General features: G+C 33.3%; 1 protein-coding gene across 2 annotated transcripts in view; it reads right to left on the bottom strand.

Moving 5' to 3' along the window:
- Positions 1-437: 437 nt before the first annotated feature.
- The window catches only part of OTOGL (otogelin like), a gene marked incomplete at both ends in the record, with an annotated part of 147,726 nt that continues 135,605 nt past the window's right edge, over positions 438-12,558 (bottom strand). For both annotated transcript variants that reach the window (XM_082665792.1, XM_082665793.1), the window contains 7 exons: positions 438-638; positions 1,193-1,272; positions 6,510-6,555; positions 7,954-8,073; positions 10,661-10,765; positions 11,225-11,403; positions 12,492-12,555. In XM_082665792.1, the coding sequence (XP_082521918.1) occupies positions 438-638; positions 1,193-1,272; positions 6,510-6,555; positions 7,954-8,073; positions 10,661-10,765; positions 11,225-11,403; positions 12,492-12,555 (795 nt within the window). The remainder of the gene's footprint in view (positions 639-1,192; positions 1,273-6,509; positions 6,556-7,953; positions 8,074-10,660; positions 10,766-11,224; positions 11,404-12,491; positions 12,556-12,558) is intronic.

The following is a 12,558-nucleotide window of genomic DNA, read 5'->3' as shown; positions in this document are numbered from 1 at the left end:
TTTATGACTATCCAGATGCCACTATTAACTGATTACATTTACCAGAATAAACAGTAGCAATGAAGAGTATCTTAATTCGAATAGCTATGGCAGACTTTTCAAATTAAAAAGAAAAAACTATTGAGTGAAACTGAAAGAATCCTACAAAACAACCTTCTAATAGATGAGAATATAATTGCATGCTGCAATTATATACATAACAGCATTTCAGCTGAACACCTTAAAATCATTTGATTCTCTAAAATAGACTAAGTCAATAAATGAAGTTTTTCCTGGAAATTTTATTTATTTTGTAGCAAGTGTTAAATTGCCATATCCCATAGTCTGAAAAATACATTATTAAACAGTATAAATCTGCCCAGTGCCTTAAAAAGAGTGATAAAAATTAACTCCATTTGACCTTATGATGTTGCATAGAGTTCTTGGAATCCAAGAATTTAATTCCACTGGCATGTGCAGTCTATAGGTTCCTGGAGAGTGTGCAGGACTTCAGTGCCATTGCCTGAGCAATACAGTGGCACAGTAAAGTTGCGCACCCCATTTTCACGACAACACTTACAGAATCTTAGATGGCTCTCAATATTGATGTTAAATATGGTAGCTGATGGGCACCTTCCATCGCAAGATGCAACATTTATCTGTAAGAAGAGATGAGAAAATTGTTTAAAAAATTTTAAAACAGTGATATTGATTCCACTAAGGTAGCACATTGTTTGTCCAAGATGGCAATCTGACATAACTCAAAGTATGAAATGTGCACACATAACTAGACAGATCTGTGGAATACAGTAATCACAATCTAATGATTCTATTGTAACCTGTATTGTATCACAATTAAGTAGACTACAGAATCAGACAGGTCTTATTAAAGTGGGAAAAGTTAGAACTAAGACTATTTTTGCTGATTAAAATTACACACTTAAGACAATATGTGGTTAAATATATTTAGGTTTAAATTTCCATCTCTCTGTATTGCAATTAACATTCAGAACTGTTGATTATTTATGCCAAGAATAATTCATACTTCTTCACAAACAGAATATTTTAATATTAGAATGTAGGAATAATCTCCAAAAGTTAAATATTTTAAATGTTGGCATTTTGTTGGCTTACAAACTTACCAGTGCTGTGACACATATACTTCTGGAAAGACACATACGCTTTATGTAACAAATGATATTTTTCCACTTACAGAGGTTTGACTTATACAGTCCTGTTTCCTTATGATTGATCTAATAATCACTTTCTGGCATATTCTTTCATCTCGTTTGCCTGATAAAATACAGAATGTATTTATTCATCAAAAGTCCGTATCAAATTGTTTCTTAATTCAATTAAACATATGAATATATTTATAATTGAAAACTGATATATTTATATAAAACATATTTCTATAATAAGAGATAGTGATAATTTTACTCTTACATAGTGTATGTTAATATTTATTTTCAACTTCTTTTCTCATATATTTTCTAGCTTTATATTTATCTCTTTATCTTATTGTCTCAGAATGATTATCATAATCATAAATCAAACATATTCCACACATGGAGTAATGCTAACATCAACCCGTGTCAGGTGTATATTTATTATTATATTTAATGTAATATTTATGCATTATATTTTAATGTAATATATATTTACATGTACAGGTAAATATACATGTACATAATTAAGGCATACATACATACATATATATAAATCAATTTTAAAATATAAACTGATAGATTTAAAATCACATTATCTTAATGGATATTAATGTAAAATTCAAGAATGTAACTGAATTATTATCAACCATGTTGAAATGTATGGATGACTCATACTTGATTTTATGGCTCTGAAATGATGTCACAATTTCTAATGAAAACACTTTGTATTAATTAATCTATTAATATGCTTCTGTGTGCATGATGTATTATCACTTGATAATACACCCAATAATATATAGTTAATGCTGTATGACAGAGAATGTAATCCCTGAATCAGGATACAAAACAACCAAGGTTCTCATCTCACTCTGTTACTAACTTGCTCTGTCATTTTAGGAAAGAGACTAAATCATTCTGAGTTTCCTTGTTTGCAAAAGACTGGAATTAGAGCTCCAATCTTCAAATGAGTTTAGTCGCAAAATCTTTATTTAAAATAAATGCTTGAGGGTTTCCCTGGTGGCGCAGTGGTTGAGAGTCTGTCTGCCGATGCAGTGGACACGGGTTCGTGCCCCAGTCCGGGAAGATCCCACATGCCACGGAGCGGCTAGGCCCGTGAGCCATGGCCGCTGAGCCTGCGCGTCCGGAGCCTGTGCTCCGCAATGGGAGAGGCCACAACAGTGAGAGGCCCGCGTACCGCAAAATAAAAAAATAAAATAAAATAAAATAAATGCTTGTATGAAATCCCAACATGTGAAGTATATAAAAGTTAAGCCACTCTGGTTGAAGCAGAGATGGGTAGCAAAGACTGCCTGAAATTAAACTGTTCTTTTCAAGGTCATCTATGACTTTCAATTACTATTGTCAAAGATCACATCTCAGTTCTCATCCTACTTGACTTCTCAGCAGTGTTTGACTCAGTCCATCACTCTCTCCTCCTGGATACACTTTCTGCACTTGGCTTCCAGAGCGTACTCTTTGCTCTGCCTCCCATCTCTTTGTGGCTCCTCCTCAATCTCCTATGCTTGTTCTTTCTCCTTTCCCCGACCTCCCAAATACGGTGTGGACTGAGGCTCAGTGTTGGTGGCAGAGGGCAGGCTGTTTTGTTCCTTATGATGCTTTCACCCAGTGGTTACTTCATTAGCCCTTCTAGTCTCATAAGTTTTAAAACAAAGAATAGTCAAGAAGGAAACCATCTTTGACATGACCTATAAGATCCTTATCTTCTTCTATCACTTTCATCCCTGTGCTGTGACTGTACTTTGCCATTTCCTCCACCTTGAACACTCTTCACTCTACCTGGCTGGCTCCCAAGGACATTCAGTCCCTATTCAAATGACACCTCATCACAGAGGCATTCTCTAATCACGCACTTAAATGAACAACCCAATTTCCCTCCCTCTCCATCACTTTTATTCTGCGCTATTGTTCTTTACACCATTCATCACTACCTGACATAATAGTATATATTTACCTCTTATTGTTTCTTCCCCTTCTTGATAACATACACTATGCATGCAGATATTGTTTCATCCTCTATCATGGTCCCAGTGCCCTTTTAAAAGGGTGTCTGGTACGTGAGAGGCACTCAGTAAAAATCTGTTTGTGTTAACTCATTCAATGAATGAAACTGGGACAGCATAAATGTATTGTTAGTTGGCTGGATTTGTTCGTGCCAAGAGCCATTTCCTATTTATTCCTCAGAGACTTTATTGTAACACATTTTGCTTAGCATAGCACCTGCAACAATACGCAATATCCACAGTCTCTCTGATAAAGCCTGGTCACCCAAAAGCGAAGACTACAGACGGGGGTTCTCTAATGCCAAAGCAGAAACTACTTCACAAGGCCTTATACATCAGATGAGAGAAAATGAGGGGGCTTGTTATTATTCTGTACTTCAAAGAGCTTGGCAAAATTGAAATATCCTGAGGCCAGGCACTGGAGAGGCCTAAATCTACTGAGTATTATTGATTAGCGTGATACACTTTTCTGAACCTTCATTTCCTCACCTGTAGGGAAACCATACCTACCTCCCCACCTACCTTCCAGAACTGTGGTGAAGATTCGTTGCAGTACTGTCTGCTATGGGTTTAATAGAGTGTTGACGCGTGACGGACAATCAAGAGTAGCAATACGGTCAAGTCAAACAGATCTTCCCCTGTCTGCCCTCAGATAACATAAATACACTCACTTCTCTAATAGTTAAAATGGGGTTACAGAATTCAAGGTGTTTACATTGCAATGTGATTCTATTCCTATATCTCATACCTGTGGAAGAGTCTAGAATCTAAAGAAGCAGAAGGAAAAAGACATGAGAGCATAAAAATATAAACTTCCTTAGATTCTGGAGCCTAAATTTCACTCATTGAGTTCTTGATACAATGACTACTTGATACACATTAGTTTACATTTGATTCAGAGAAAACAATGAAAAACTGCTCATTTCTAATGAGCAAAAATTTTCATTAGTATGTGTCTAAGAGCCCCAGTAATTAAAAAGCATTAAGTGGTACTCTATTACCCACTAAAATCCTGGCAATATAGCTGTTATGGGTTGAATTCTGTCTTCCAAATACTCCTATGTGCCTCAGAATGTGACCTTATTTGGAGATAGGGTTTTTTTCAGAGGTAATCAAGTGAAAAAGAGGTCATTAGGGTGGGCCCTAATTCATATGACTGGTGTCCTTATGACTGGAAATTTGGAAACAGATCCACTTACAAGGAGAACACCATGTGAACATGAAGATGGCCGTCTAACAAGCCAAGAAGAGAGGCCTGGAGGAGACCCTTCCCTCACAGCCCTCAGAGGGTATCAACCCTGCTGACACCTTTGTTTTAGACTTCTAACCTCCAGAACTTTGAGACAATCAATTTCTGCTAAGTCACCCAGTTTCTGGTATTTTGTTAACAGCAGCCCCAGCAAATGAATACAAGAACAAATTGGACATCCGAATGTTTGTTGTGGGTGGGTATGAATGTGTTGGATTTTACTTTTCACACCTCATGTAAATAGACTCTGTCGTTCCAGCCCTGCACTGATGAGCAGACATCATCAGTCAGCCTCTGCCCTCTCCTAAAACTTATACTGATGATGTTCCAGAATATCACTAGCGGTTAAGAAGCAGGCTGTGAGATCAGGCCTGGAGGGAAATCCCACAAGAGGTATGACTTAGATGAGTTACTTAAACTCTCTAAACTGAAAATCAGGATAAATGCAGAACCCATCATTGGAATTTTGTGAGAAATAAATTGTCAGTAGAAAACAGGTGAGTTTCTGATTTATAAGCTGTTATTATGTTCAATAATATATATTTTACTTATGTTTCATCAAAATTTTAATTTATTTTTTTAAAGATAATTATTTTATTTTATTTTTAATTAATTAATTTATTTATTTTTCACTGCGTTGGGTCTTCGTTGCTGCGCGCTGGCTTTCTCTAGTTGCAGTGAGCGGGGGCTACTCTTCGTTGAGGTGCACGGGCTTCTCATTGCGGTGGCTTCTCTTGTTGTGGAGCACAGGCTCTAGGCGCGCGGGCTTCAGTAGTTGTGCCTCGCGGACTCTAGAGCGCAGGCTCTGTAGTTATGGCACACAGGCTTAGTTACTCCGCGGCATGTGGGATCTTCCCGGACGAGGGATCAAACCCGTGTCCCCTGCATTGGCAGGCAGATTCTTAACCACTGTGCCACCAGGTAAGTCCCTAATACATTTTAATATTGTTTTCAATATGACTAACACCTTTAAATAGACAAGACTATTCTTACATATTTATGGGATTTAGCCCTTCATGAAAGAAGTTCAGAAATCTCCCTTGAGAGGCATGATAATTTGTGTCTAAAAATCCAACCCTACACAGTGGCATTATTAACCTGAATTGTGTTGTAGACTTTTTCCCCAAAAGCTTCTCTAAACAATGTTAAAATTACTATTTATGCCAAGTTTCCTAAAACTTTTTTCTTTTTTTTTGTTTTAGTATTTTCATTGGATTTTAATAACTTTATTATATGTGAGATTGAACATTTTTTTCTATTATTAAAGTGAAATTTGCATTAAAATAAAACTAACCATTTTTAAATACACAATTTAGTAGCATTTAATACATACAAAATGTTGTACATCCACCACCTTATCCAATATCAGAACATTTTCATCACCCCAGAAAGAAACCCCATACCCATGAAGCAGCACTCCTCCACTCCCCTCTAAAACGTTTTTCTTGACATAAATTCATGACACAAAAAATAAAATCATAAACACATAAATAAAAATGGTTGCATGAATACCCCTCTATTCTATTTCAGTCCTTAAAATCATTAAAATGCACTATGAAATAAACCTTATAATTCAAATAAATATATTGCATGCACATAATTTTGTCAAAATAATTATGGGAAGTTTTATATATATGATTTAAATATAATTGACTAAATTGGTATTTCTCAAATATATTATACAGAACCATAGATTTGTTCAAATAGGTTTGGAAAATATCACACTTTCTATATCCTTATTGACGTCTCATCATAACCTCCTTTGTGTAGTTCAGCCTGTTCAAAGCACATTTGACCATAGGGCACTTTCAAACTTAAAACCTACTGAAATCCTGTGCAATACCTTTTGAAAAATGCAACAATAAATTTCTAATATTTAAATTAAAATTCATCTCAATTAAAAACTTATGCTCCAGAAGATAAAGATTAAATTACAAAATAATCAACCGCATGACAAAAACATTTAAATAATAAACATTATAAAATTTGTTTCCCTCATTGCAACATAGGAACTGAATTTTATGTGAAAAAATAATAATCATGAGCAATTAAAACTAATCAAATTAATGTATATAATTTGTCTTCACTTACAGATCTTGCAACAGCCTTCATTATAAAGCTTTACAATCCCTTCATTCTAGGAAGAAAAAAGGAATAATGTTAAAATTCAGTGTTTTGTCATTTCATCCTAAACTAGAAATAAAAAAACAACTTTCTCAATATTTTTACTAAATATCACAAAGACTTTACAGAAAGATGATTGAAATTTAACAATTTCTAATAAGAATTTTTGTTTGTAAAATTAGGAGCAGATATTTTGTTTAAAATTTGTTATTTCTTCATTAGTAATATGAAAAAGTGCAAAAGGATTAACTTACTTAAAAGAACCCATTTTAAATACCACAAAAGATTTTCTTACCAAATCAAAGTACTAATAGGGACTCTAAATAGAGGCCATTATATCTTTTAAACTCCTCGAAACAATCTGAACTACTTTTTGAGACTAGACTGAGTTCCTGAATATAACTGAATGTTAAAATGATGTCTCTTTTTCTTTAATATTTTATTATTCAAAAAAAATTCCCCACTTCAGGATGTCTCTTGACAAAGGCTAAATTAAGAAAATTTCATCTATTTTGGAATTCTTACAGTAAGTTGCTAATTGCTTTTAGTAACTTGCTAATTGTAATTCAAATAAAAGAATTTATTCTATAAAAATGAATCTGTGAAATAAGATGATGCCTAAGATTCCTTCAAGAGCTGAAATTCTATTACTTTAGTACATATTGTATCTCACTAGCCAACCAACTAGCTAACCATCATCACTAAAACGGCACATCATGAAAAAAAAGTGAAACTGTGCTATTTCTCCACACTTAAAGAAAAATATTGCCTCGCACAACAGAATAAAGCTTACTTTTCATTAGGGATTATTATCTCCTAAATAATTAAGGCTACAAAGAATCTTTTTTTAAAAATTGTGTGACTTTCGAAAATCTACTCTCCCAATAGGCTCTTCTACGAGAGAAAAGGGAATTGGAAGAGCAAAACTAAAGAATCAGCAATGCTCTGGCATGTGCTGAGTTTCACAGTGGCCCATGCTCAGAGAAACTACGGCAAATTTCACTTAGGCTAGTATGCTTTAAACAGCGAATGACAGCATAAATCTGCTGTGTGTTTAAGAAAGAGAAATTTGACCAAGTTCTGATTGATTAGTTTATTAATCCATATGGAAAGAAGAAGCTAAGTTAGCTGATCAAAGGATTTTTCAATAATCCTTTGGTCTACATATTAAAAACCCAGACATAGCATCATGTCCATTCAGGGAGACTCAAAATTATTTGGAATGCCATATATAACTCAAAGTGTCAAAATGAGAAAATATAACAGAGCTTTTATGTATACATGAAAATAAAACATTTAGCAAAATAAATAAGCCATAATGTATGTATGTATGACCTTGGAAAACATATTAATGTGTATTTTCTAAATTATATTTAATGCCAAATTTTCTTAGCTATAACAAGGTACAAACCATTTTGCATTCAGTCTCATTAAAAGGGGGACAGACCATACTGTACTTCAGAATCATCGTCCCTTCATCAGTCTTAACACATTCAAATGTGGTACAATTATAGTTCCAGGTACTCCCCTCCTAAAAATAAAAGAGAAAGTTACTGTTTGCTTATTAAAATCTGCTATATTTCTTAAGTAGAGTGTTTCCTATCCTACTGAATCAAAAGTCAAGATTCAGAGAGCTTCTTGTAACATAAAATGTCCATCTGGCAATGTCCCCAAACTTATCTAAAATAATTAAAAATACATATATGTGGTATGTGTGTGGGGGGGGTGTTTTGGTTTCATACTAGAACCAAGATGTAAATGTGAAACAAAGCAACAGAGAGGAAAGAAGCAAATAGGTATCCTTTTCTACTACAAAATTAATTATCTAACGTGGCCAAGTGTCAAAGGTCTTGTTCTCATATTCCCTTACTAATTATAAAACAACAAGTCATAATACTTAGTACACCTCCTCTCTTGAGGTTTGTTTATTTTTCCTTCTACCCCCTTATCACCAAAAAATTTAAAAATCTTTGGATGATAGTGATTATTCACCTGTGGTTCTAGTTTTCTATACCTTCTGGTTATTTTTAAACATATCCCTATTCTTTTAACAACTTTTTCAACATACTAAGTGTTTACTTCATTCTTTTTTTAAAAATTTATTTATTTTATTTATTTATTTTTGGCTGCATTGGGTCTTTTTTGCTGTGCATGGGCTTTCTCTAGTTGTGGCGAGCAGGGCTACTCTTTGTTGTGGTGCGCGGGCTTCTCATCGTGGTGGCTTGTCTTGTTGTGGAGCACAGGCTCTAGGTGCATGGGCTTCAGTAGTTGTGCCACTCAGGCTCAGTAGTTGCATGGGCTTCAGTAGTTGTGCCACTCAGGGCTTCAGTAGTTGTGCCACTCAGGCTCAGGAGTAGTTGCTCCGTGGTATGTGGGGTCTTCCTGGACCAGGGCTCGAACCCAAGTCCCCTGCATTGGCAGGCGGATTCCTAATCACTGTGCCACCAGGGGAGTCCCTAAGTGTTTATTTCATTCTTGATTTCAGAATTCCTATTTAGAAATAAAATCAGCTGAAAATAACTATTATATAATTATTAGGCTGTAATTGTTGATATATTTTTTTATTTTATAACCTGCATTTTAAAATGCTAGTCAGACTTTGACTTGAAGATTCCTTGTGAACCAGCAAAGAATTCTGACAAACTTTATTTTCTGTAGATTCTATTTTAATGTATAAATATCATCAGGTCTTCTACGAATCTCAACTGGAAAAGATCTACAAGTCCAGGTATAAAAGAAGATAAAACATTCAAATTTGAATATTAATTCTAATATTCAATTCAAATAGTACTATCTAATTTATCTGAAATCAAAAATTACTTGTTCCATAAGAATTAGATTTCTAGATAACTAAAGCTTATCTTTGAAAGAGCCAAGAGTTAACAATCTTCATATATGTTTGCCTATATTACATTACTTGTTGTGTTCTCAAAAAATATTCTAAACATAATTTAATCTTTCATTTAAATTTCAGGGCTATCACAGGATTACTGACATCTATAGAGTTTATGTTGCTCTTTCACTAAATCCCCACATGACTGTATATTTTCAAGTAGTCTCTGATTCCTTTTCTCTCACACCTATGTCTCCTCATTTTATAAGCTTCCTTTTTCAAGTCTCCCTCTTTAAAATGATATAATATGAAACAAATATTGCTATGATTAAACAAATAAACAATATCAACAACATTATTTAAATCAATAACACTATTTTTCACATAATTATAAAACAATAGACTATGAAACAATAAGATAATTGTTCACTTTTCTTATTTAATAAAATGCACAGGATTGGAGAAATCTCTTTTTCTTTTGGGTCTATGAGTAATCCCTTGTACTTAAGAACAACATAAATAAGACCTCCATATAATGAAACTATTAATGGAAAAAATTTAAGGATAGCAATAATAAATTGGAACTACCTTCAGGTAATGTAAATTATAAACAGAATTTGTGAGCCTCCTAAATCTGATGACATCACTAACAACTGTACTAATCATGGTTCCATTCTTCTATTCTAAAAAAGGAAAGGAGTAGGTCAGTCTTCAAACCTCCATAGAGTTATTATGAGATAACAGAAGAATTCTGAATAATAATTTTATTGGTTTGGGCAGAAAGATGTGGTATAGCATTCATTACTCTTGGGATCTTCTTTTTAAAAATTTTTTCAAATATTCTTAATCTTTTGTCATATTTACCCACTGAAATCTTTGATACCTGAAATAATAAAGTGCTAACAACTTGAGTTTCAGATTTCTATCAAAATGTTTCATTTCAAATGAGTGAATAAAATAACATTGTTCTTTTCCTTTGTTCTAATTATTAGAAATCAACATTTCTCAAAGTCCATTCCTAACATCTGGGGAAAAAAGTAAGGATCTATGATAAAATAAGTTTGAGAAACCATTTTAACATGCTCCTTTACAACAGAAATCAGATACTTTAAAATGTAACTATGTCTTGTGTGTTGTAAGCATGCTGTATATGGGTGTGTTTGTTGTATGTGGAACACTATGTGTGTGTGTGAGTGATATTTTTCAAATTTATGGAACAGCTTCTTTAGAAAATAGCACAGACAGCTACCCATGGAGCACATTTTAGGAACGAAGAAATTCATACCTCATATATAACTGATGTTCCATTTTCCATTTGAAATTTGCAGGATACATTTTTGCAGGTACCACAACAATCATAATCACTTGGCGATGGAGTGTATACCTGGTGCTGTGCATAATAATAATAATTTGAATTAGCCAATAACAATACTGATATTTTTAATGAATTCATTCTGAAAGTGCTTCCCAATACAACCTATGCTGTCTCAGAGCACCTGTAAAGCATTTCTGAGGTTGAATTTGAAGCACTTCAAATAATAACTGACTTTATATAGCTGTATTAGAAGTGAAGTAGATGTTAACCTTTACATCTAGCAACCAAGATTCATCAAGTAGATTTAACAAGCTCAGGTCAAACAAGCTGTATAGGTAATAAGATTCCTGAAGCTCAAGGTTATACACAGGAAAAGGAAACTGCATTATATAGATAAGTTACAAATTAAAAGATTATTAAAGAACTATTCAAGTGTATATTTTTAACTTATGGAGTATTCACTCATTCAAATTCTACAGCTGCCATTTAAAGATTAATTAACTCTCACCAGAATGACTTACAAAGAATACTTACAACATCACATTCTTTTGAACAATTCAACATTGTAAAATTCAAAGTGTGGAAGCCTGTAAGGTTATCTTTCTCTTCTAGACACTCTACCATGTAACAAAAGTCCCCTTCCAAATACTTTATCATAGATTGGCCAGGATTCAATACTGATACTTCTTGAAACACACACACATCATCCTTTTCTAAGAAAACAAAAAAAGTCAACAAAAAGTAGTATATTAAGTTTTTTATTAACTGATCATTGGAACTTTTATTTAAGTTTATGTTTTTATTGTGATATGCAATTTTTTCAAAACCAGTAAAGATCTTTACCTTTATATATTGTTAACAGCTCAAGAGTTCACTTAATAATGAATGTAGCATTTATTCCTTAACACAGAGTAAGAAATTGATTCCTAAACTCAACTGCTATACACTGTTTGAACTGCCTCTAAAAACTATACTTTATAGCAGATTCCAGAATTTTAGCCCAAAGTGATCATCAAGCTACTTGCTGTTCCCTCTTCTGGAAACATAACATGACAATTTTGGGGAGTGGATATAAATGGAGGCAAAATCTAAATCAATAACAGTAGGTCTCTTCATGAAGGGATTGTGTAACATTTCATGTTTTTTGTTATTTTGAGAGAAATTTTTCAATTTTTTGTGTTGCAAAATAAAGTCATATAAATCATACTTTATGATGAAGGTAGGTGATATAATGTGCTATCACATCATTAAAAGTGGCTCATAGTAGGCTAGAATAGTGATGAAGAATGCAGCTCAGAAGCTCTTTGTGCCTTGTGAACATAGGATTTAACTCTTCCCTCATATAAAAATACAAAAGTTTTAAGCTATTAAACAAAAGTTTATTTTCTATTAACCTACTAATACTTAATATGAAGATTTGTTATTTCATAGAAAAATCAACCTTATGCTTTGCAGTGTTAACATCAACAATAATAAAACAGTGAGCAAAAATCTCTTTTAGATGTTGTCTACTTTTAAATTAAATTATATACACTAAAAAGAACCCTGGCATCAACTTTAAATTCTGTGAAGCCTCTGAAAATGAATCATTTTTATGTCCTGTTACCAAGTTTCTCAGAACATTTAGGAATATTACAAAAGAGGAAATTGAAAAATAAAAAGTATACTTTTTATACTTAAAAACTGGCCAATGGCTTAAAATGTGTAGTACATCTCAAAACTTATTTTTAATTTATTCATAGTAAACAACAGATATCAATAATATTCATTATCATTTAAAAGTTTCAAAAAACATAGTTACCACAGAGATACTGTACACATCCACAGTCACTCTGAAAGTTGAGGTCTATTGCATGAAATTCTCCCTA

Source organism: Grampus griseus (assembly GCF_964374135.1).
Source record: "Grampus griseus genome assembly, chromosome: 11".
NCBI classification, from domain to species: Eukaryota; Metazoa; Chordata; class Mammalia; order Artiodactyla; family Delphinidae; genus Grampus; species Grampus griseus.
Note: the sequence above shows the minus strand (reverse complement) of the source record. Positions and strands in the feature narration are given on the sequence as shown.